Source organism: Drosophila gunungcola (genome assembly GCF_025200985.1).
Source record: "Drosophila gunungcola strain Sukarami chromosome 3L unlocalized genomic scaffold, Dgunungcola_SK_2 000005F, whole genome shotgun sequence".
Taxonomy (NCBI): domain Eukaryota; kingdom Metazoa; phylum Arthropoda; class Insecta; order Diptera; family Drosophilidae; genus Drosophila; species Drosophila gunungcola.
The window spans coordinates 1,899,354-1,925,227 of record NW_026453180.1 but is presented as its reverse complement, the minus strand read 5'-3'; the positions used below and the strand labels follow the sequence as shown (position 1 = coordinate 1,925,227).

The following is a 25,874-nucleotide window of genomic DNA, read 5'->3' as shown; positions in this document are numbered from 1 at the left end:
AAAAACACCAACTACTTTTATTAAAAGTTTTTATCTTCCTTTTATTAAATTTGTTTAAATATAGGCATCTTTTATATTAATTGTTAGCCGGCTCTTTATTACAAACTAAGTATTTTAATGCTTATTAAATTTAATTTTTCATTTATTATCAGTTTCTTATCTCTACTAAGAAAATATAATTTATTTTAAATACATATATCTAATATACAAACGAATTTTTAAAATCTTTTTTCTAACTTTAAATTCGATTATCGATTTCTTATCGATTTTAGTGGGACCAGTCGAAAATCGAATGCAATCGAAATTTAGTCATCAGCTGATTGCAACAATAACAAAAATCTCCAATTGTTTATTTCGCAGCAAACAATAGAAAACGTCGGACGCTTCTACACACACTCACAACCACAACCCAACACACACACACAGACACTAAAGAATAGTCAACAAAAACAAGATTGGTAAAATTGTTAAAATAACAAAACAAAACGAAACGAACCGTAAAACAAAATGTCGTGCTAAAATCACTTGTTGTTGCGGTGGTGAAAACTACAGTTTTTAAGGTGAGCTATGGGCAATATTTATTATGTTTTATATATTGTGTAAATCCCCAATACTAGATGCGGTCTAGCGATGATGAATAATTCGGTGCTGCGCAGTTGATAAATAGGAGTTGTGAAGGTACGAATATATATATTAAATATTCTATATATACACGTTATGGTCCATCGCTGATAAGATGGCAAAGAAGATGAAAGACGGTCTCCTCCTCCGATTTCCATAGTTTTTCGAGCTTATCTCGAAATTCACTGGCCGTTACAGACACGCATCATCGCCAGCTGTTTACTCGGATGGAGCGCTCCTCTGGAACCACCCATCTCCTCCATCCATCTACCATTCATACCGGCTTGGCAACCCACCTAAAACAACCCATCCACCCATCCAATCCAAGCCCACAATCCGATCTGATCTATAAATAGCAATCTTAATAGTTTTTCCGCAACAACAACCAAAGTTTCCACTCCGCCTTCTGCACCGAATTATCAACATCACCGGCCGACTGGACTGCCACTGCCTCTGGGCAAATAAGCAATCATCGGGGCCTCCTCTTTCCATTTCCACTCCAACTCCACCTCCTCATCCTCTGATCACTCCACGTAATCTCACGCATTGAAGAGCGGCAGTCAAGCCTGCCTAAGACGGACTTGTAGAGATCTTCAACAGCTAAGCTTCATAGAACTTTGTCTATATTACCTAAATTATAGTCCGATATATGTATCCTTCATTTCCCTATGTCTTTATTTTAGTATCTACAAAAGTACTTTTTTTCTTCAAAACCTAAATCGAATCATTATTTTACTGAAAAATTTGGAACAAAAAAAAATTACTTTCACAAGACTATTTTCTAATTGGAATTGTTCCACCAATTCCCTTTTTAATTTTACGATCGACTTAATAATTTTGATTACCATTTTAAAATTAGCTTGGATTTAATAGTATTAGACTGAAAATACCAAGAATTTTTAAACATAGTTTAAAAGTAAGTTTTGTAAATGGTTTCTGGGGAATAGTCTTGCAAAAATACAAAGTAAATCTATATATTTACACAATACTCATATCCATAATTGACAAATGGACAAATAATATTTGAAATATAATATTTGCAACTAACGAAGTACAACTGTATTAACTGACTTTGCTCTGTAATTACAGCTGGCGTTCTCCTGCGATCGCCGCGTTCAGTTTGGTCTCATCGCTCTAAGCGTCCACACCAACGTTGATGCCCGATGCCCGAGGAGCATCCGCTGGCCATCCGCTGGAGCAGACTCTTTGCCGACGCCGCTGTCGTCGCCTTTTGGGGGGCACTACTATCTGTGATTCTCGATGGCCGGAATGGAGGTGAGGAAGGAGGAGCAGCAGCTGCTGCTGGATACCCTGATCGGACTGTGGAGCCAATATCTTCAGGCCTCGGAGCTGGAAGATGCGAGTTTCAAGGTTTGTGCGATTCGATTCTCCATTGCCCATTGATATTCCCAGGTCTTATCATTGTTTGCCCTTCTTTTATTTAACCCATTACAGGACCACTGGATCTGGCTGTTGCTGTATAATTTTCAGTTCTTGGACGATAAGACCTTGGAAGATGCCTGGCTTAATAGGTAATATATATTCTTAAACTAGATAGGCTTACAGATATTAAAGAATGACCACATAACGTTGTCTGTTTTTCAACCAAATTTTTATATTTAGGAATTGATATTATAAATTCCTTTAAGAACTTGACATGATTTTTAAGTTGATTTTATAAGGAAACTATTTTAATGTAACATATAATTTTACAATATTTTTTAAATATAATTTTTTTATTCTTCCAGCCACTTCAATCTGATGCCCGAGGAGCTCTGTTCATTTCTGTTGGAGCAGGTCTACCAAATCATCAGCGAGGCGAAGCGATCTCAGGGAAGCAGTCCCGATCAGGAACAGCAGGATCAGCAGGATAAGTGCATCAAACAGCTGCGCAAAAAGCATAATTTAGCCCAGGTTTTTAAGTTCAACTTTAAACCTTTTCCCTTTCCGTACTAAGATTGTACTTTTTGCAGCTCATACTCAGCACTCCAAGTGATTGCAATAAGATACTTGCCCTGCGGACTTTTCTCACCGATAAGTTGGGCCATCACTTGTTGGCCTTTCTGCTGCGCGTGGATATCAAGGCAAGTTTGAATGAGTTTGATTTCAATTAGGGTGGAATTCAGTTATGTTAACAGGTAAACTTTCTGGCATATCTTATAATTTAACTTTATTATGTTTTATTTATTTAAATAAGTACAATAACAACACAACTCCACCAAATGGATTCACCTTAATGCCTATTATTTCAATAAATTTAATCAATTATTTTCTTCTGCCTTGCAGCACATTGCTTCCCAGAAGAGCCTGTGCCAGCTGTGCATCAACCTGTTTCCCAACTGCAAGTGGAGCATGTCCAACGAGCCGCTGCTTCCGCTGACCAGCGTTTCGCAGTTCATCAGCAGTTTCTACCTCAATTCGCAAAGCAAAAAGCTGCGACGCCAGCAACAGCAGCAGTCGGCAAAGAGTCAATTACCCAATCACATATCAACCAATGCCATCGAATTGGATTTCGAGGCTTTTAAAGGGACAACGAAGAGCAGCGATGAATTGGCCTTGTTGCTCATCCAATTGCTCACCAGATGTGTGGATGCTGAGCAGGAATCCCAGTTGAGTGTGACGGTACACAACTTTGCACTGGGACATTTGTGCGCCAGTTTAGAGCAGGATTCACCCGGCGACAACGATGAGATTATCAAGTTTGAGCTTCTACAACTGATAGCCCACTGTGTGAATAACTTTTACATACTAGAGCAACAGCAGCCAAATGTCCATGATTTTAATAGCAATTTTGGGCAACTCCTCTATGCACTGACTGCCAATCGAAGGAGTCCTCTGCTGGCCCATGGTGTACTCTATATAATGTTTGGCACTCTACACAATCTGGTGGAGAATGGCGTTAAGGAACTAAATCAAATTGATGTGCGAAACTTTGATGCCTGTTTTGAGGTTTTGCAAGAGGCAGCCAAATCGGCGAATTCTATATTTCTAAATATCTACAAGTTGCTGCTCCGTTTGACGGACAATCTGTCCAGGCAGGAGCAGCACTTGCAAAGTCTCATGGAGAGCAGTGCATCGACGGCTTTGCCGAAGCAGCAACAGCAGCAACATCTACATCCACGACATAAAAGAGGACAGCGGAGTAGTCAGCTACATTGCCAGGGATCCAGTTCCCTGAGCTGCTATTTCCAGGGCAAACTCTATAGTTTACTGCCCAGTTTGGATGCCGAACTGCAGGAGCACAGTGTGAGAAGCCTACTCCGAACGGGCAGCTGTTGCTGCCACTACAGTGCCAGGAATTATGCCACCTGCCTTCAACTAGCCACCAAACTAAGCATCAGCTATCAAAAGTGTGCCTATAAATTTCTTCACTACAATGTTTTGCACACCATCTTTGTGAAACGAAATCCGCAGGGTTGTCCTGGCTGCGAGGATAAACTTAAATCCGCCGTTTTTCATCTGGATTTAAGAAATATTTACAAGGAAAACTACAAAACTCTGCTTAATACCTCCGCCATGTTGCTATTCCTGAAGCACTTGAAACATATTGCCTATTTGCTGTCCTATGATTTGGCTGCTGGTATCCTGGCAGAGGTGGCTTTGCCCATTTTCAGGCAGTACAAGGACATGGTTGAGAGTGGGCAGTCTCAGCGAAGAAATAGCAAAGTTACGCCACTTCTAATGCCCAGCAAACTGGAAAACTATAGAGCTCTTCACGAATGCCTGGGCATTTTTGTGATGTACCTTAGCGATATACGCCTGGTTAAGGCTTTTTATAATGAGGAAAATATCAGATATATGCAGGATCTGTTGGCCATACCCGAACTGCAGCGAGGAGTATGTGATCTCATCAAGGTGGGCATTGACAACATAGCCTTTCTGGGCGAGAATAGCCAGGAGCAGATCACTCTGAGCAGGAGACTTATACAACTACAACTGAATAGTAGTGACAGGGCATCCCAGCTTTTTCAAGCCCTGCTGCTTAAATGTTCGAAAAGCTACAGCGGTAAATTCTGGCTAGATGAGGGCCCTAATCCTGTCAAGCTGGAAGGACACAAGCCAGCCGATATACTCTACATAACCGCTCTACAATGGACCCTAAACTTTGAGTTGCTGAAGACCAGTCAGTTGTTCTACAATGAATTTGCCAAAATCTACTCGATACCCGTGGAAATGTTGGACAACGAGGATGAGGATGATGTGGAGACGCCAACAGGGGAGCAGTTGCCCGAGGAAAAGAAGCTGCGGCATGGGGATAAAAACATCATAGACATTCTAAAGCTAAACTACAATGCTCTGGGCTGTTTCCTCATGCTGCCAAAAGCCACAATGGGGGCAACCGCAGTTACGCCCATTACGCATGGTATTTGCAACTCAAGTTCATTGGAAACTCTGGTCTCCCAACTGCCATTGGTTGAATCCACTTCAGTCTCGGTCACAACGGCAGCCAGTTCTGAGTACGCGGATTCTCAAATGGATTACGCCTCGGTTATGGATAACTACGATAGCTCCAAGCCCTCATTCCTTCAGCAACTGCTCTCCTGCGAACCGGATGAAAGTATAGTCCTCTTCGACATTCGTGGCAGTCAGCCCAGCAAAGATGGCCAAACCAATTCCCTAACTCTTCCGAATGAAGAGGAAATATCCACAGCCAATGGCATAATCAACAAACTATTCAACATTGTGGGATCTCTGTTTGGCGGAAGTCCATCGGGCGGAAACTCACCAACAAGTGCCCATATTGATGCGGATTTGTTCTGCCTGTACGAACCCAACGGCGAATGCAAGAAACTCTTGCTCAAACTCTTCGAGGCGACCATGGCCATCTGCATCAAGGGTTTCCAAAACGAAGAAGGTAAGTGTCAGAAGATTGTTCGGTTGAATACGTGTTGGGAAAGCGAAAGAGTATATCGAATTTATGAGTTGATAGGTGTAACATTTTTTAAATTGAGTTGTTGATAAAAGATTGTCTTTGTTACCATTTTTATTATTATTATTATTTTTAGAAATGGAGAAAAAAATTATTGTCTCTCATCGACTCAAAAATTTAGAACAAACTTGTGCTTAAATTTAATTTAGCTGAGCTGAATAACTTTTTTCTTAAAATTTAATCTAGCATCCTCTTAAACTATAAAAAAAGGAAAACAAAAATGTCGGTAGATCTTTCTCAGAACTTAACTTTATTTTAAAATTGTAGTTTTGGTTTACTAAACATTAACCTAGTGAGAGAAAAGGTAGAGAAGGTAATACAAAATAGAGGGCATTACTTGTCTACTACATAGCTCTCTACTAGTTTACCGCCCATCTGGTGGGTTCCACGGCATTCCGCGGCTAATGCGTTGCCAATAGGCAGTATACAATGGACAGTATGCAAGTACTCAAGTACACTAGTACACAACAGTTGAGTAGAGGGCTCTCGGTCTCGGGGGAAGCCCTAGAAGTGGGACTAGAACAAGGCACCCACATTCACGTCCAATCCAGCTCTAGATACTAGATTCTAGCGCCTAGACTCTGGCTAATAACGGGTCGTTGTGGTTGTGATTGCGGCTGCGGACTAGGAGAGTTAATTATAAGCCAGCTAGGCAGACAGTTAGTCAGTTAGTTTGTTAGTCAGTCGGTTTGGAGTATAATACGCGGCATTTACAAGGCTCTGCCTGGCTGGGATTGAATTTCTCGTTTCATTTTGTGGGTACACATCGTTACAACATCGCATACACTGATAAGAAAAAATGGAATAGTAAAAATATAGCACTCAATGTCTGATATTGCATATTTGAATTAAATAAAAATTCATAGTGCTTATTACAATGCATATTAAATGGGATTATTTATTAGATTAATTATTGTGAGAAATATTAGATTTTAAATGGGTCCTATATGTTTTATATTAAAATAAATAAATAAGAAACAAATCTATTTCGAAAATAATCAATCATACAAATAAATATCTTCCTTTAAATTTCCGTTTCAAAGTTTCTATTTAAATATAATATAATAATATTAAATACAATGCATGTTAAATTGGATGATTTAATATGAACATATTTGTATTAATGTTGTAAACTTTAAACTTAAAATGAGTTCTAATTGTTTTAAATGCTTTTTGTTTTAGTTTAACGTGGTTTAAATTTACATTAAATATTTCATTGTGGTTTTTAGATATATTTCAATAAAAAAAATAGCTTAAAACCACAATGGATAAAACATAAATTTAAATTTTAAAACACAACTTAAAACCACAATAGATAAATATCAAAGCGAAAAATATTAAACTTAAGTATAAAATACTTCGGTTTACTACATTATTTTTATTAGTGTACATACAGAGAAAACACACATCGAGGTAGAGATACATTCCAGACAAGAGACGACACTTTTGCTTTGGCGCTCGTTCAGCGCTGACGACTTTTGCTCCAGATTACGGGTTATCTGTCAGTCACCATCATATCTCTGGCTAATCCGCGTTTTATCTATTTCACTTTACAGTGGAGAAGATGCAGAAGCACCTGCGCAAGCTGCGATCCATAATTTTAAATCATGCCACGGACAATTGGTCGGATCATGGAGATCAGCATGCCCGGGATAATGCAGTCATACAGACATTGCAGACGCTGTTGAAGATTGCTGAGCTGTCCAGTGGCCACCAGGAACCAGCGGGCGTGGTCAGCAGTCCATCGGGGGATTCCCAGCCACAGGCAAGACCACGAGCCAGATCTTTCAACAGTGGCAGTGTGGAGTTGCCCCGATTGCAGACAGTTAAGTTGCCGGCCAAGAATTCAATGGCAACTCCGCCTACTCCTCGCCGGAGGCCCAATTCCAGTGAGGTGAATGTGGGTGTGGATGCGGATTACTTCTCCACCAGGGCCTCCTTGAGTTGCGCCGCCGACAGCGAACTGGAGCTGAGTGAAAACGAGCATGAGTTTTACCTCACCGCCGATGAGGGTTACGAGGCGGATGGCGAAATTGCCGATCTCAGTGAATCCGAGTGTGAATTGAACGGAGGCGGCGTCATGGCTGCCAATGAATCGTGGACCCCATTTCAGCCATCTTCCCGCTATCGAACCCACATCATGCACCAGGGATTGAGTCAGTTGGTGGTGCAAATGCTGGCGGAATTGTCACTTCTCTGCATCAAGCAGCCGAATGGATGGACAGAGAGTCTTACGCAGTTGGCCAACCGGCTGTTTGTCATCAGGGACTATCTCGGGGGTCCACTGTGCCTGCTCAAAGGATTTGCACCTATTCTGAGCTGCAGCGATCCGAGATTGAGGGGTGAGTTGAGGGTTTAGTTATAAAGAGGGTTTTATAATTTTTAGTCAACCCCAAAATTTTATATGTTCCCTATCAGCATCTTAAATAGAGCCGATCTAAGCTCGTCCGTTCGTTTGTCCGTTTCAAACTACTCTCTATGTTCGTAAGCTTTCTGCATGAATCTTTCCCAAAAGTTGTCTTCCTATTGCAGATGGAATATATAATTATTTAAAAACAATTAAAATATATATAAACCAAAGATATTGACATAGTCGTACTTGTGCTGGCTGTGCTGTGATTTTAGTAAACATTTTTTGTTATATATATAATTTCCATTTTTGTAAAAGCTGCAAAGGTATTTAAACTTCGGTTTGCCAAATTTAGCTAGCTTGCTTGTTATAATTAACGTTTTTCCCATCCAGAACTTCAGCAATCTATCCTGGAGTTGGTTACCCATCTAAACACCCCCGAGGTGCTGCAGTGTTACTACTCCATTCTGGCCTCCAGACAACCTCCAGTGGATCTGCTTATGCGGCACATGCATCACATCTCCTCGGGATCGCTTCGCAAAGCTCAACCTTATATGGAATTGGATTTCCCAATCAACACAGATGGCAAAATTGTGATCACCTCGGAGCCACTGGTCAGTGAACAAATTGAAAGGGTGCGATTGCATCATCAGCAATGCCAGACGAATACTCTGTTTACACGGGCTGCCTGCATTTTTCCGGTGACCCAAACACGCCTTTGGCAACCGGATGGCTTGACCCTATCACTTTGGATGGAGTTGAGGGGTCAGCAAATGCATCGCAGTTCCATGCAGTTCAATGATGATGAGACTCGCTATTCGGGAGAGGATTTAACAGTAAGTCGATGTAATAAATATTAAAACCATAAGCGAATTGAGTAATAGGGTTAATCGTTTCACAATTGAAAAAATATAATGAAGGTTTCTAATAACAAAAACCAAACTCCACTAAACCTCTATACCTCCAGAAACTCCACCTGCTTTCTCTGGGAACCAATCAAGCCATGGTCAGCATTTACATCAGCCACAATATGCAGCTTATTTTCGAGTTGGTCAAGCCAAATGAGCAACTGGCTCCGTTGCGAGTGGAGGAGCATCTGGAGGCCAGTGCAGATACGGCATCGGTGATTTCAGCCAACACACAGGCTGCCAATGGAGGAACCATTCGACAGGCATTGAAGCAAACGAAGTTGGCGCTGCTCAACAGTTTCGGGCAGATGCACTTGCTCAATGGCCATCATTCCTCGCCTGCATCGTCAGGCGGTTACTTCGAGGGATCCGCGGTGCAACTGCAGCATTTGCGTTTGCCACGCCACAAGTGGATGCACTTGGTCTTTGGTTTGCAGCAGCAAGGCGATGCCGTTGAGATTAGCATATTTCTGGATGGCCTGGAGCAACACACCATGCGGCTGCCGTTCCATAATCTTCGCCAGTTGACGCGAGTGCACAGCTTTCAGTTGCTCGCCTTGGGCGAAGGACAGCCAACGAGGAGTCCTGGCGGCAGCTCCTCTTCGCGTTCCACTCTTGATGGCTCCGCTCCTCGATTTGCCCTGTCCAATGTGATTCTGTTTAGAAGGCGTTTAACAGATCCCCTGCTCATGATGAATCTAACGGCCATGGGACCGGACTTTACCGAGTTCACCCAGTGCCAAGTGGCCAACTGGAAGCCCAACTATGGTTTTCTAAGTCTGGGCAAGCTGGCTTCATCGAATTTTGGCAACCACTTGGACTGTATGCGGCAATTGCGACAGGCCAGAGTACTGGTTTACACCGCCCAACAGCCGGATCTGGTGATGAGCTATGATGCGAGTCAGGAACTGGACATGGCCTGTTATGGACAGCCCCATGGACATATGCTCTATGGCGAACTGCTGCAGCATCAGCCGCAGACCCTCCAGTCAGCCACATCCCTCAGTGGAGGACTCTCCACGCTACTATATCTCTTTGCCAGGGTAAGTCTGCTTTCACACACTGAACAAAAAAACATATGTTTAATCAACAAACGGCCTTATTTTACACAAATGGATCATTTCCATAAAAATAATACTTTTCCTATAAAATGCGACACACAGAAACTAAATAATTGTCCTATTTTAATTGTTTAATATTTTACTCAATTGATTTTATTTGTTTTTCTTCTTGTATATTACTGTTAAATGGCTGGAATATCCTATTAAAAATATTTTATTGCTATTAAATCGGTGGTTTTTTTGTTATAATCTAATTTATGTTATTTTTTTTAATAAAGAAAAATTAACAGATTTTAAATACCTGTTCCTCAATTTTACGAAAAAAAAAAAACGAAAAATATACGATTTTAATTGTATAATAGAATTTAAACGACGCAAACGACTTGAAGAAATAATATAACATAATACATGATTTGTTAAGATTTTAATTTTTAATACTATTTAATGTGCCATAAAACTAAACCACAAGATACATACAAATTTCGGAAAATAGTAAAGTAACAATTTTTTTATGTTGATTTTACATAAGTTGATTTTTTAAGATTTTCCCTAGATTTTCGATATAACCCTCTTATCTTATAGATCGTTGAACTTACGGGGAATGCAAATACCCAGGCTTTGGCTCTGGATCTTCTGCTCCAGGTGGCCCACTCGGATGCTCAGCTATACACGGAGTTCCAACGCCAGGATTACCTGGCCTTGATCGGTTATGTAATCAAATCGGAGAAGTGCTGCAAGGATGTACAGCTACTAAGGAGCATTGTGAATAATGCCTGCTCTCAGGCGCTGATTAGTAGAAAAGGAGATTCGCTGAATGTAAACGATAATACGATGGCTACTCTGGTCTATCCACGCCTTCTGCTGGCCGTACTCCAGCGCTATTCCGATTGGCATCGCTCTGGAGCCACCCACTCCGATGTTTTGGATATGCTTTTCCGCTGTTTGCTGGCTTTGACTAGAGACAAACATCCGCAAAGGGATTTTAATATGGAGCAGCTTCAGAAATCGGGTCTGCTGGGAGCACTACTCAACCTCTGCAAGGTCTATGTGATTGAGTCACCCAGTCCGGTGCAGATTTCACCCTATGCCGCAGAATGTTTTGTTCAGATTTTGGCCGTTTTTGCAGGATCCCCACCAGATTCTTCGATGCTGGATGAGATCATGAAACTGCTGCTGCTGCTGCACAAGCCCAGTGAATGTTATGTGACCCACGATCGATTGCATTTCTATTTCCTGCTCACGGCTCAACAACCTGCCAAGGAAAGATCTCTGGTGGCCGCGAATTTGAGCAGGGTGACCACTTCGCTGCGCAGGCAACTGCATCCTCAGCCGCAGGAATTGGATCCAGAGAGGGCGGAGAGGATTAAGAAACTGCGACGCCTTCATGCCACTTCATCGGGATATAGAAAGGCGGTCAATGAATTCGAGGAGCAACTGGAGCAGATGGCAGACTGTTCCAATCTCAACAAGACCGCCTTGCGGTTACTCAGTCCCGTGGAGGCGACTCGTTGGCGTTTGAAGTTCAAACGTCGGCATCCCACCAATGCCAGCAGTCCGAAGAGGAGTCCCCTCAAGATTGCCCGCCGGCGCATTCATCCGCATCTGCATTTGGGTAAACTGTGGCAGCCTTCAGGTCATAGTACGCCCAGCTCGGGACAATCGTCATCGCTGCCAAACAGGAAGACGGATTTCTACGATCAACAGGGTATCATACGATTGCAGCAACGTCTGCTCATCCTTCTGAAGGATTTCCTATGCCTGCTGCCGGATTCCTCGGTGGATGTGGTCACCCGTCACTATGTCAAGCTGGAGCTGCTCCTTGTCCTCGCCAATCAACGCAGCTGTGCCGTCCGCCAGGCCATCATCCAACTGCTGGATGTGCTGACAAAGCGTTTGGCCAGTGGTGAACTGAACTCAGCCATCAAATTGATGTATCCCCTGCATCTGGCCAATCAGTTGACCATCCATGGCTGTGATATAGGCATGTTTGAGGCCTGTCTGGCTTGGATTAGCGGCATGAATGGCAGTCTGACGGATGTCCTTAACTCCGAGGCCCCACTGAGGATTCGTCAGCGTTTTGGTCTGCAATCTTTACTGGCCATTTCGCAGGGAGCCGAACCACAGAGGGTCTTTAAGGCTCTCCTCAGGCTTTATCTGCAGGTAAAATATACACTAATATATACTTTAAAACAAAGACTGCACATAATGATTGTTCTTGTGTTTTTTAAATCAAAATATCAATCACTTAAAATCATTCTTTATCCTTTTTAGCTCATCTAAACCATTTTTAAAAGATTTTACAATTTTTAATTTTTATAATATTTAAAAATAATAAATACTTTTGAGAAAAAAAATAAAAATCAATAAATAATAATTTGTTTTGATAAATGCAAATAAAACCGAATGAAATAACGCAATAATATCAACAATAATCTTCACATGAAAACCCCATGAAAACAAAATTAATTTTATTTTAAGCAAAATAAGAGTAAAATAATAAAAAATCATTATTTTTGTTGTTAAAAAAATATAATTGTTCTTGTACAATGTCCTAAGAATCAAAAAATTATAATTATTTTGTATTTTTTATACAAAACATATATTGATGTCGGTCCCTTTTATATAATCTTCAGAATCCCGATGATCAAAACAGTCTTATTGAGGCTGGACTGCTGCAGTGCTCAGTAAAGGCTCTCTACAAAATCTACTCCTTACGCCTGGGTCAATCCAATGCGGATGAATCCATTCTGGAACTGCTTTCAAATATTGGAGAGCGAGCTCTGCGTTCGGTGGGCCAAATAAATGTAAGTGTTAAATAAGAATATGAAGCAAACAAATACATTGAAGCTAATACAAAAATAATGTGTTCTACAATACGACTATGGCAATATATGTTTAAGAACATTGAAGCTTTGTCGATTTTTGGCTATATAAAATCGGTATCTGTAATTCTAAATTAGTAAAATTGAAAAACATCGACGTTCTATTTTTTTTCATTTATTTTTCCGAATATATCAATGTGATCCAAATGATATAGCAGACTTATCAAAGTCCTTTTCGCTTTAAAACTACTACTATACCAATTGACCCAGCTTTAACATGATTATTTTATCTTCTCCAGCTCGTTTGGGACATCCTCAGCCTGCTATCCTTCTACCAGGACAAGCAGCCCCAGATGATAATGCGCAGTTTTCGCACAGCCCAGGCTCAACTTCAGCTTGAGTGGCTGACAAAGTTCTTTGAGCCTAACAGTTTCCGCATACCCATGACCAACGATTCCCCCCTGAATCACACGGAACTGCGCACCCGGGTGGAGCTGCTCATCGATCGCTGCACTCAGTTCTTCACCGTGGGTGTGTGTCAGACCACCGGAGCCACCTATGTGGCCAGTTCCCAGGAACTGGCTCTCTTCCAGCTGCTCGTTTCGTATGGCATATCGAGCAATCAGCGGTGCAACAACTTCATTGCCTGGGGATTGCAACCATCGCGGCCAAGGGATCTGCGTTCCTACATAGTGGATGCCCTGTGGCGATCCCAACAGGATGAATTCCAGCGGGCCATTATCTGCGATGCCAAGATGATCAAGGCCTTGCTTTGGCTCTCGCTGCTGGAGGACTTGGAGGAGCCCATGGAAAATCTCCAACATCTTTGCGATGCCCTGGGCATCAAGGAGAATGATTCCTCGTGGAATCTGGTCCATGAGCTGGATCGCCTCGATCAGAACCGCAGTAATATGGCCGCCAAGCAGAAGACCTTGCTGGAGAAGACCGTGTACAGATTTGAGCCATTGGTGCAGCACTGCATAGAGTCGTCCATGGTGACAACCAGAAAGGTGGCCGAACTTCAGGTTAGTAATTTTCTAATTAAAAAATAATTAGAGGGGAATGAAATAGATCTAGGTTTAAAGTATAATTGTTATTAATTATGTTTCTGATTCCCTCATTGTTGAACTTAATGAAACTGTGGTTAATGGTTCAATATTGGACAGTTCAGCTTTAATTTCGGTTTTTTGATCAAAGTTATGGAATATAAAAATTTAATGTTGGAATGCCATACCTCTTTGAACTCGTAATAATATTTTAGTTTTTTAATCGAAACTAAAATATATAATGGTTCTATGTTGGAATGCCATACCTCGTTGAATTCGTCACAAAATTTCCAACAAACTGGCATTCACAGCTCAAAAATTTTGGGTTGGATCAAAATTCGAAAAAAATGATGATGGTACCCCTTATAAAAAATGCTAAAACTGGCGACCTCCCAAAAATGAGTTTAAATTGCAGTTTTTTAATCGAAACTATAATATATAATGGTTCTATGTTGGAATGCCATACCTCGTTGAATTCGTCATAAAATTTCCAACAAACTGGCATTCACAGTTAAAAAATTTTGGGTTGGATCAAATTTCGAAAAAAATGATGATGGTACCCCTTATAAAAAATGATAAAATTGGCGTCCTCTAAAAAATGAGTTTAAATAGCAGTTTTTTGATCGAAACTATGGAATATAATGGTTCAATGTTGGAATGCCATACCTCGTTGAATTCGCCATAAAATTTCCAACAAACTGGCATTCACAGTTCAAAAATTTTGGGTTGGATCAAATTTCGAAAAAAATGATGATGGTACCCCTTATAAAAAATGATAAAATTGGCGTCCTCTAAAAAATGAGTTTAAATAGCAGTTTTTTGATCGAAACTATGGAATATAATGGTTCAATGTTGGAATGCCATACCTCGTTGAATTCGTCATAAAATTTCCAACAAACTGGCATTCACAGTTCAAAAATTTTGGGTTGGATCAAATTTCGAAAAAAATGATGATGGTACCCCTTATAAAAAATGATAAAATTGGCGTCCTCTAAAAAATGAGTTTAAATAGCAGTTTTTTGATCGAAACTATGAAATATAATGGTTCAATGTTGGAATGCCATACCTCGTTGAATTCGTCATAAAATTTCCAACAAACTGGCATTCACAGTTCAAAAATTTTGGGTTGGATCAAATTTCGAAAAAAATGATGATGGTACCCCTTATAAAAAATGCTAAAATTGGCGACCTCTAAAATATGAGTTTAAATTGCAGTTTTTTTATCGAAACTACAAATTATATTGATTCAATGTTGGAATGCAATACCTCGTTGAATTCGTCATAAAATTTCCAACAAACTGGCATTCACAGCTCAAAAATTTTGGGTTGGATCAAAATTCGAAAAAAATGATAATGGTACCCCTTATAAAAAATGATAAAATTGGCGTCCTCTAAAAAATGAGTTTAAATAGCAGTTTTTTGATCGAAACTATGGAATATAATGGTTCTTTGTTGGAATGACATTCCTCGTTGAATTCGTCACAAAATTTCCAACAAACTGGCATTCACAGCTCAAAAATTTTGGGTTGGATCAAAATTCGAAAAAAATGATGATGGTACCCCTTATAAAAAATGCTAAAACTGGCTACCTCCCCAAAATGAGTTAAAATTGCAGTTTTTTAATCGAAACTATAATATATAATGGTTCTATGTTGGAATGCCATACCTCGTTGAATTCGTCACAAAATTTCCAACAAACTGGCATTCACAGCTCAAAAATTTTGGGTTGGATCAAAATTCGAAAAAAATGATGATGGTACCCCTTATAAAAAATGCTAAAACTGGCGACCTCCCAAAAATGAGTTTAAATTGCAGTTTTTTAATCGAAACTATAATATATAATGGTTCTATGTTGGAATGCCATACCTCGTTGAATTCGTCACAAAATTTTCAACAAACTGGCATTCACAGCTCAAAAATTTTGGGTTGGATCAAAATTCGAAAAAAATGATGATGGTACCCCTTATAAAAAATGCTAAAACTGGCGACCTCCCAAAAATGAGTTTAAATTGCAGTTTTTTAATCGAAACTATAATATATAATGGTTCTATGTTGGAATGCCATACCTCGTTGAATTCGTCATAAAATTTCCAACAAACTGGCATTCACAGTTCAAAAATTTTGGGTTGGATCAAATTTCGAAAAAAATGATGATGGTACCCCTTATAAAAAATGATAAAATTGGCGTCCTCTAAAAAATGAGTTTAAATAGCAGTTTTTTGATCGAAACTATGGAATATAATGGTTCAATGTTGGAATGCCATACCTCGTTGAATTCGTCATAAAATTTCCAACAAACTGGCATTCACAGTTCAAAAATTTTGGGTTGGATCAAATTTCGAAAAAAATGATGATGGTACCCCTTATAAAAAATGATAAAATTGGCGTCCTCTAAAAAATGAGTTTAAATAGCAGTTTTTTGATCGAAACTATGAAATATAATGGTTCAATGTTGGAATGCCATACCTCGTTGAATTCGTCATAAAATTTCCAACAAACTGGCATTCACAGTTCAAAAATTTTGGGTTGGATCAAATTTCGAAAAAAATGATGATGGTACCCCTTATAAAAAATGCTAAAATTGGCGACCTCTAAAATATGAGTTTAAATTGCAGTTTTTTTATCGAAACTACAAATTATATTGATTCAATGTTGGAATGCAATACCTCGTTGAATTCGTCATAAAATTTCCAACAAACTGGCATTCACAGCTCAAAAATTTTGGGTTGGATCAAAATTCGAAAAAAATGATAATGGTACCCCTTATAAAAAATGATAAAATTGGCGTCCTCTAAAAAATGAGTTTAAATAGCAGTTTTTTGATCGAAACTATGGAATATAATGGTTCTTTGTTGGAATGACATTCCTCGTTGAATTCGTCACAAAATTTCCAACAAACTGGCATTCACAGCTCAAAAATTTTGGGTTGGATCAAAATTCGAAAAAAATGATGATGGTACCCCTTATAAAAAATGCTAAAACTGGCTACCTCCCCAAAATGAGTTAAAATTGCAGTTTTTTAATCGAAACTATAATATATAATGGTTCTATGTTGGAATGCCATACCTCGTTGAATTCGTCACAAAATTTCCAACAAACTGGCATTCACAGCTCAAAAATTTTGGGTTGGATCAAAATTCGAAAAAAATGATGATGGTACCCCTTATAAAAAATGCTAAAACTGGCGACCTCCCAAAAATGAGTTTAAATTGCAGTTTTTTAATCGAAACTATAATATATAATGGTTCTATGTTGGAATGCCATACCTCGTTGAATTCGTCACAAAATTTTCAACAAACTGGCATTCACAGCTCAAAAATTTTGGGTTGGATCAAAATTCGAAAAAAATGATGATGGTACCCCTTATAAAAAATGCTAAAACTGGCGACCTCCCAAAAATGAGTTTAAATTGCAGTTTTTTAATCGAAACTATAATATATAATGGTTCTATGTTGGAATGCCATACCTCGTTGAATTCGTCATAAAATTTCCAACAAACTGGCATTCACAGTTCAAAAATTTTGGGTTGGATCAAATTTCGAAAAAAATGATGATGGTACCCCTTATAAAAAATGATAAAATTGGCGTCCTCTAAAAAATGAGTTTAAATAGCAGTTTTTTGATCGAAACTATGGAATATAATGGTTCAATGTTGGAATGCCATACCTCGTTGAATTCGTCATAAAATTTCCAACAAACTGGCGACCTCCCAAAAATGAGTTTAAATTGCAGTTTTTTAATCGAAACTATAATATATAATGGTTCTATGTTGGAATGCCATACCTCGTTTCCAACAAACTGGCATTCACAGCTCAAAAATTTTGGGTTGGATCAAAATTCGAAAAAAATGATGATGGTACCCCTTATAAAAAATGCTAAAACTGGCGACCTCCCAAAAATGAGTTTAAATTGCAGTTTTTTAATCGAAACTATAATATATAATGGTTCTATGTTGGAATGCCATACCTCGTTGAATTCGTCACAAAATTTCCAACAAACTGGCATTCACAGCTCAAAAATTTTGGGTTGGATCAAAATTCGAAAAAAATGATGATGGTACCCCTTATAAAAAATGCTAAAACTGGCGACCTCCCAAAAATGAGTTTAAATTGCAGTTTTTTAATCGAAACTATAATATATAATGGTTCTATGTTGGAATGCCATACCTCGTTGAACTCGTCACAAAATTTCCAACAAACTGGCATTCACAGCTCAAAAATTTTGGGTTGGATCAAAATTCGAAAAAAATGATGATGGTACCCCTTATAAAAATGCTAAAACTGGCGACCTCCAAAAACTATGAAATACATTGATTTATTGTTAGAATGCCATACCTTGTTGAATTCATCATAAAATTTCCAATCAATTGGCAATCACAGCTCAAACAATTTTTTTGAGTTGATTTTTAAAAAAATAGATGATGTTATAAAAAATGTGAAAACTGAATAACTAATTTTCGGTTAATACGTTTAATAAACAGTTTTTTGCATGATTATTGTTTAAAGTTAAATTTAAGAAAAATAACGGGGCTTACACAACTTTTATTCTTAAAAATAATTAATGAAGAACTCTCTCTCTCTCTTAAGTAATAATACTGCATAAAAAGAAGTTATACTCTAATTTTCATTTCTACACTTTCTCTATTCCCCTCCAGAATGCTGAACGGAAGGCTCTGATGTGTCACATGAAGGTATACGATGATACCTATACGTACACCAAGTGGCTGGAGATTATACGTCGGATGACGCATGAGGGTGCTCCCTGGCATTCTGCAGAAAGAGCGGAATGGTAAGATGATATTGTTATATATCTATAACGAAAATCTAATCCTGAAACCCACTCAACAGCTCTTGGGAACTGGATGACACGGAGGGACCGTCGCGAGTTCACACTCGACTGCGTCGCTGCCATTTGGACATTGATCGTCGCTTCTTTATGAACGAATACAGACCGGGACAGGGACAACGCGAGGATCAGGAGCCATATGTGCGTCCTCTGGACTACCTTATAGCCAGTTACGATCAGCAATTGAACATATCGCTTAACTCTCAAATACTTTATAATTTTGCCGCCAAATTCCTGCCCGTTGATGGGGAAATCGAGGGCGAGATCATCATCACCGATCTGAAGCTCTATTTCCTGGCCACGTACCGGTGTCGGTACTTCAATGTGAACTGTGATATAGCCAACATAACAGAGATCTGGCTGAAACGCTACCAACACCAGGAGACGGCCTTCGAGATTCTCCTGGACACCAACAAGTCGCTGTTCTTTTCGCTGCAAAATGCCGACGATTGGAAGATCATGCGCGAGGTATTCTGTGATAAAATCGTGACCACTCCCGATCAGGCCAAAGTGCTGGCCATCACGCAGCAGTGGCGTGAGGGTCTGCTCACCAACTGGGAGTACCTGATGACCCTCAACCAAATCGCCGGCCGAACCTACAACGATCTCATGCAGTACCCGGTGTTTCCCTGGGTGCTGACCAACTACAGCTCGGAGATTTTGGATCTGCGGGAGGGGCACAATTTCCGGCGACTCGGACGACCCATTGCCGTGCAGCTGGAGGAGAACGAGAAGCACTATATCAGCAACTATACGGTGGGTTGGGCACTCTTTGTCAATCAATCTTTAGCAATTCAAAATAAATTAGCCATTCAAAATATATATATAGTGAAAACTACACATAGAAGCTGCATTTTAAAAATGTAGATTTAATTTGAGGAAAGAAATTACAATTCATGAATTTTTCTTTTTTCTTAATCAAAAATAATCTTCTTTGTTTTTAACCAAAAAATATAAATATAATTTTTTTTTGTTCAAAAAGAATAATTTTTCTTAAAGAGTCTTATAAAAATAAAAGTATAATTATTGTTTTGTGAATTTAAAACAAAACTTATAATGAAAACAATGCCTCAATTAAAGTTATTTGTTCTTTGCAGTACATTGACAGTACCAACACCACGATGGGCTCGCTGATCCTCAAGCCGTATCACTACAGCTCCCATTACTCGAACTCCGGCACCGTGCTCCATTTCCTGGTGAGGGTTCCACCGTTCACCAGCTATTTTCTGCGCTACCAGGACAATGATTTCGATTTACCGGATCGCACGTTCCATGCTCTGAACACCACCTGGCTGTTGGCCAGTCGGGATAGTCCCACGGACGTAAAGGAGCTCATTCCGGAGTTCTTTTGCTTGCCGGAGATGTTCGAGAATTTCGAGCGCTTTAATTTTGGCTGTCGACAGAATGGCGAGCGGGTTGAGGATGTCTCATTACCGCCATGGTGTCAGAGGGACTCCCGGCTCTTTGTCCTCATCCACCGTCAGGCCTTGGAATCGGAACAGGTGCGCAATCAGATCCACAATTGGATAGACCTGATCTATGGCTACAAGCAGAGCGGAGAAAGCGCCGTTGAGGCCATCAATGTGTTCCACCCAGCGGTGAGTAGTGAAAGGGGTTACCCCTACCTATAACTTTGAAATTTTAAAAATAATATAAGTTATAATTACTTAATGCCATGTTTAATGTTGATCCAAACCAATTTAATTAATTTCGATGATCCAGATCGCTACAATATTGGTCACTGCAAAACCAAACCAAAGAAAGGACATTTTCTTAAAATACCTTTTTTCGCATACCTCTTCCATATTTTTAAACAGGAAAATTACTAAAATGTTTTAAATATATGTACTTTTACAAAAAAAAACAAAACAAATCCAGAAAAGAAAATTTACTTAGATTATTTTTAACATACTCATTCAATATTAAAAAAAGAAAAATACTAAAAAGTATTTAGTATATGTAACACATTTTTGAGCTTTACCATTTGGGGTGTTTGTTTCGGCACACCTTGCCTATTTTTAGATAATATATTAAACGTTAGAAACAAAAAAGTAGTTTTCTTAGAAAAACAAATTCCCACAAAAAGCCTGTTTATCTGCGCTTTAAATTGGGGTAACCGTTCAAAAGTAAACATAATTAACCAGATATTTCTCTATCCCAGACCTATGCCGTATTTTTGGATTCCGAGATCAGCGATCCCATTGAAAGAGAGGCAGTGAAGACAATGGTGAAGACCTATGGCCAGATGCCCAGGCAGCTGTTCAAGTCACCACATCCGGCGACCAAGGCACTGGACTACGCGCTGGTGGACAAACCGATAGTGTCCACTGTACGTGGACTGCGTTGGGGCGTCTATGTGGGATCGCCGCAGCTGATGGCTCCCTCCTGGGCAAATATCCACAAGATACCGGGTACAGAGCATTTGGTGAGCTTCAGCAATACCAATGTGGTGTATGCTCTGCCGGGAAGGGCAAGTGTGATGCAGGGAGCTGAGCCGGATACCTACAACGTTATCTCCTGGGGCTACGACGATCGGATTGTGAGGATCCAACCGCTAAACAAACCACAGGCCAAGCCCAAGAACCTGCTGCACAATGGAACCTTTGACGATATCACCGCCTGTGGATGCGATGTGAACTCGAATCAGCTTTGGTTTGGTCACAAATCCGGCCGGGTTAGTGTGTACAAATGCACGGGAGGATTGGATTCCCAGCAGCGAGCCTCAACGAAGGGCAGGCATAGCTATGCCCGTGGTTTCAGTTTGTCCTATAACTCTGCTTTCCGGAAAATAACCAGCAAAGGATTGGGCGGAGGAGGTGGTGGATCGGAGAGAGTGGATGAGGCGGGAAACCTCAACGCCACCCATTCCGCCTCTTCAGTTAACTCCGCCAGCAATTCCTCCAGCAGCGATGCTTTCCAGCGTGATGGAGCCGATCTCAACTGGCTGGGACCCACGCTGCTGGTGCGGCACACAGACGAGATCACCTGCATTACCCTGTCCGTGGAGTTCAAGATTGCGGTTACAGCGGGTCGCGATGGCATAGCTGTTATATGGGACTTAAATGAGTGAGTAATATAATATTTTATGAAATATTTATACCATTGGAAAGAGTTTTTATGTCATTCAAAACCCTATAAAGTATGTAAAAATATTAAATATTCTTTTTTTTTTTATTAAGTTTTTTTTTTTTGGTTGATAAACATTTTTAGTTCTTAATTAACATTTCTAGAAATGTATTATAATGTTATTTATAAACCCTATAAAGTATATATAATATGATATATTATATTTTTGATTAACATTTCTAGGCGAGTCAATCTAGCCATGTCCGTTTGCTTGTCCGTTTGTCCGTTTCTACACAAACAAGTCTCTTAGTGTCTTCAAGCAGCCCCTTTAGTTTGAAGTATATAATTCGAAAAGGGACGGATCAGAAGACTATATCATATAGCTTCCATTAAAATTAAAAAAATTGTATTCTTTTTTGTATTTTATTTAAAAAGTTCGGACAATGATACAATAAAGCAGCAATAAGAAAGCATCAAAAGTTCAATGGAAAATCTACATATCCTCATTGTTTTTATACAGTTACGCATAGCATATTGTATTTTTCTAATAGCTTTCAGTGTTTTTGACCTTTGGCTTGCCGAAAGTTAGCTTTCTACTTGCTACTTAATAAAGTTTTCTTTTCAGCTGGAGCTATGTGCGAACGATTGCCCGTCCGGCGGAGATTCATCAGTCGCCCATAACGCATGTGGCCATAAGTCCAACGCTGGGAGACATTGTCACCGTTCACACGCTGCCACAACCTGCTGCTCCAACTGCGGATGCAAAACCTCCGGCAGCTGCAGCTGTAACCAGACCCAATACCCTCAACATTGCCGACGAATGCTTCGAGGTGACTGAGGAGAGCCTGGATGACTTTGTCAATGTGAATGTGAACCCCAATGGCAAGTCCATTTTGCGACTGCACTCGGTCAATGCTCGGTATGTGCAGCATCTGGTGCACGAGGATCGCATCCTGGCCGTCTGCTACTCGTACATTAAAGAGGGAGTGGGCGTTAATGTGATAGCCACCGCTGTGGAGGGAGGATTTGTGCGCTTCTGGTCCAGCTGGAACCTGAGCTTTGTCAGTGAACTGACCACGGGAACTTCGCCCATTCGAAGGTATAGATTGCCTATGAACCCTTATAAAACTAGCCCATGTAAACTAACTATATAATTTATATCATTACAGCATCTGCTACTCAACACATCAGCATTTGGTGGTGCTAACGAGGGAGTCTCACATCCAGGTGTGGGAATCCGAGGGTCTTTATGGCAATGCCCCAAAGTTCCCCCAAATCGTCTATAAATAGGGTTAATGAGAATACTCAATACTACAACTCAAAGCATATCAATGACAGACACATAAAAATCGAAAAAAAGCAGCTGAATCAAAGAACATATATATTTTTGGTGGTCAACGGAAGAAATTTCAAATTACAATATTCCTTTGCGACCACCACAAAACTGATATATCAGAGAAGACTTTAATGATTCCTAGTTTTAGGTCTCATACAGCTGTAAAATACACCTTTTGTACCAAAACTTTTTATTATTTCGTATTTGTTTTTCCCGTGTGGCAGGCAAAATGCCCGCGCCGCCTTCAATTGTTGATATTATCAAATAAACAATCATATTTTGCAAAACTAATGGATTTACTTTCATAATTATTAGGTAAAATATACAATGTACATTGTAGTGGCTCCTTAGGGGGTAAGTAATGATTATAAAACTATATATATTAAGTACAATATTACTTATTGAGAGCTTCTCTTGTTGTCAGCACTTCCAGGGTGGAGGCTTACTGTTGCCACTACCGCTTTTTGGTTTGCTATGTTTGCTTCCCTGTTTGCTAGTCGACATGGACAGGATCTCGTCGAGCTTGTCGAAATCACTGGGCGACTTGCTGAGCAGCAGCTCAATGTAGGCCTGCAGCTTGTCCATGGGCGAGGGCGGATCTCGTTTGCCCACCACATCAAGGTTGTTCTTCTCGGTGCTGTTGCTACGCTGCGATTTGCTCGTTTTGGGAGTTTCCGGATACATGCGGGCATTGTTAAGCTCAGGAGATTCCCCTTCGGTATCACTGGCTTGCATCAGGGAGTTCTGACTGGGAGTGGTGAGTATGGCAAGTGCCTGCTGCCACTGGGCCTCCATTACGCCATGCAGTTTCTCCGCAATATCAGCGCTGTGATTGGAAAAACATATTAAACTAATACAATTTAGTTATATAAATAAATAACTTACCGCTTGGTTTTGTAACAGCTGAGTTTGAGGTCCATTTCATCGATCTTCTTGGAGGCATTGGCCAGCTGCAGACGGTACAGCTCCACTTCCTCATTGTGCTTCTCCTGGATGAGATTCAGTTCCTGGTTATTCTTCTCGTTAATCATTTCCAGCTGTTTAACAGCCCGCTCGGCTATCAATCTTTCACGCTCGCGTGCCTCGTTCTTTAGATGCTCCTCGTTTTTGTCCAGCTGATCCTGGAATTCCTGCATCTTTTTGGCAACCACATTCTCCATTTGTTGTTGATAATACTGCTTGAGGGATTTCTGTTGAACATCTAGCTTTTTCTTGAGATTGGTCTGCAAATTAGAGACAATAATAGAATTATTGGGCTTAAAGAACAATGTTTTCAATGGTAACCTCATTTTCAGTTAGATTAGCCAGTGTTTCTTGAAGAGACTTGCGCTGGGCCTCCAAAGCATCGGCCCGCGCCTTTTGCTTTTGATGATATTCCTGCAACATTTCCTTTTGGTGGTTAAGCGTGTTCTTGTCCTTTTCCAGTTCTTCAATGCGGGCTTTTAGCTATAAATTAAATGTATAAATTAGAAAACTAACCATATTTATTGAACATATAATATAAATTACCTTCTCCTGCTGGTAGTCTACCTTGGCAAACTTATCCCTCAGCTTGTTAAGCTCTGCGTGCGACAGCTCCTCTGCTCTTTTGCTGCTGTGCAGCTGCATATCCAGTTGCTCCAATCTGCCCTCCCAATCCTTGGCCTCTTGCCTGCGATGGTCCAGTTCTGCCTCCAGTTTATCATTCTTTTCCTGAAACTTGGTGGCCAAATTCACAGCCTGCGACAACTCGTGCTGCAGGGCATCAATTTTGCTTGAGATTCGCTTCTATCCGCCTCCATTTTGTGCAGAGCATCACGCAGTTGCTGCACTTCGCAGTTAAGATTCTGGGCTGCTTGCTCCGCTCCGGTGAGTGCTGCATCCTTGGATCGATCCACCTCGATGGCCACTGAGATGCGCTGCTGATATTCCAGCAGTTGGGATTGCAGATTGTGCACAGTTTTCTCCAGATGCTGTCTCCTCAGTTGTTCTTCTTTCAAGGAAGGACTGCACAGGAGTCGCGGATTGGGAGAATTGTTGTCCAGGACAGTTCTGGACAAGCTACTCTTGCCCCAAAGTTCACTCAAGCTGATAAGCTTGCTGTTGTCGTTCAAGCTATTGCGTGTTCCTCTCGCTACTTCATTTGCTGAAGGAGCTCCAGAAGCCTGTCGCATGCTGGGCAGGGAAGTGGCCGCCGGATGAACCTCCTGCACTAACCTCTCATTCCTCAAGTGATCATCGCTATGATGATGCAGATGATGATGATCCGGCCTCTGCCAGCGATTCACATTGTTCTCGTCTAGGTAGTGATCGATCTCCAGCAGTATGTTATCCTCCAACGGTCGGTGCAATACACTTTTGGGCGTGGAGTGCACCATGCCATGGAGCTCCCTATTTTCCCGCTGTCCTGCTGCATTTCTCACCGTATTCGTTGATATGGTGGATATATCCGAGGGTGCCTCGAATCCCCCTCGATCATCCGCCGCCTCCAGTCCCATATTCTGCAGCCTGGCATTTATGTTATTCAGCTCCGATTTCTTGCTGGGATGCAGGAACTGGTATGCCGCACTCGTGGGCACGGGGGGCGGGGGCATGGCCAGGGCATCCAGTGCCGCCGCTGCGCCTGCGCTCATCTTCACCTCCTCCGGGTCCTCCGTATAGTAATTGGGCGGTATGAGCAGTAACAGATCGGTGTCGTCCGTGTCCGTATCGCTCATTCCTCACACATTTCGAGCCAGCTCGGTTTAAATTACCCCCTGGATTGCGGATTGCAACGGAAAAGCCGGAAAACAGATGCAATTGGTTTGTTGTTGCTATAGTGATAACAGGACGCGTAAACATTGCAACAGGGTTGCCGTGGGCGTGTGTTATCGAATTAAAACACAAGAGCTATATCGAGTGTAGCGGGAA

General features: G+C 40.7%; 2 protein-coding genes across 3 annotated transcripts; one reads left to right on the top strand and one right to left on the bottom strand.

The window, feature by feature from the left end:
- Nucleotides 1-344: 344 nt before the first annotated feature.
- On the top strand, nucleotides 345-23,276 carry LOC128259457 (lysosomal-trafficking regulator). 2 transcript variants are annotated; one of them, XM_052991837.1, is made up of 19 exons: nucleotides 345-560; nucleotides 618-678; nucleotides 1,711-1,992; nucleotides 2,077-2,153; nucleotides 2,370-2,535; nucleotides 2,595-2,705; nucleotides 2,908-5,476; nucleotides 7,108-7,893; nucleotides 8,295-8,737; nucleotides 8,869-9,852; nucleotides 10,453-12,030; nucleotides 12,504-12,674; nucleotides 12,992-13,717; nucleotides 18,393-18,526; nucleotides 18,586-19,339; nucleotides 19,681-20,181; nucleotides 20,745-21,649; nucleotides 22,275-22,748; nucleotides 22,819-23,276. In XM_052991837.1, exons 3-19 carry the CDS (start codon nucleotides 1,882-1,884, stop codon nucleotides 22,937-22,939), a joined length of 10,611 nt encoding a protein of 3,536 aa, XP_052847797.1. In that variant the 5' UTR covers nucleotides 345-560; nucleotides 618-678; nucleotides 1,711-1,881; the 3' UTR covers nucleotides 22,940-23,276. The 2 variants fall into 2 exon arrangements, with proteins under 2 accessions (XP_052847797.1, XP_052847798.1); XM_052991838.1 differs by lacking the exon at nucleotides 618-678.
- LOC128259458 (myosin-10) lies at nucleotides 23,270-25,871 on the bottom strand. The gene is given in 5 exon segments (XM_052991839.1): nucleotides 23,270-23,811; nucleotides 23,871-24,208; nucleotides 24,270-24,431; nucleotides 24,495-24,733; nucleotides 24,736-25,871. Coding segments are annotated over 5 exon segments (2,091 nt in total). The 5' UTR covers nucleotides 25,682-25,871; the 3' UTR covers nucleotides 23,270-23,405.
- Nucleotides 25,872-25,874: the final 3 nt, after the last annotated feature.

Bases quoted from the DNA above. Each gene is read 5' to 3' on its own strand.
- LOC128259457 (XM_052991838.1), top strand. From the start codon at position 1,882: ATGGCCGGAATGGAGGTGAGGAAGGAGGAGCAGCAGCTGCTGCTGGAT. The intron at 8,738-8,868 runs GTAAGTCGATGT...CTATACCTCCAG, and splicing joins ATTCGGGAGAGGATTTAACA to AAACTCCACCTGCTTTCTCT. The intron at 19,340-19,680 runs GTGGGTTGGGCA...TGTTCTTTGCAG, and splicing joins ACTATATCAGCAACTATACG to TACATTGACAGTACCAACAC.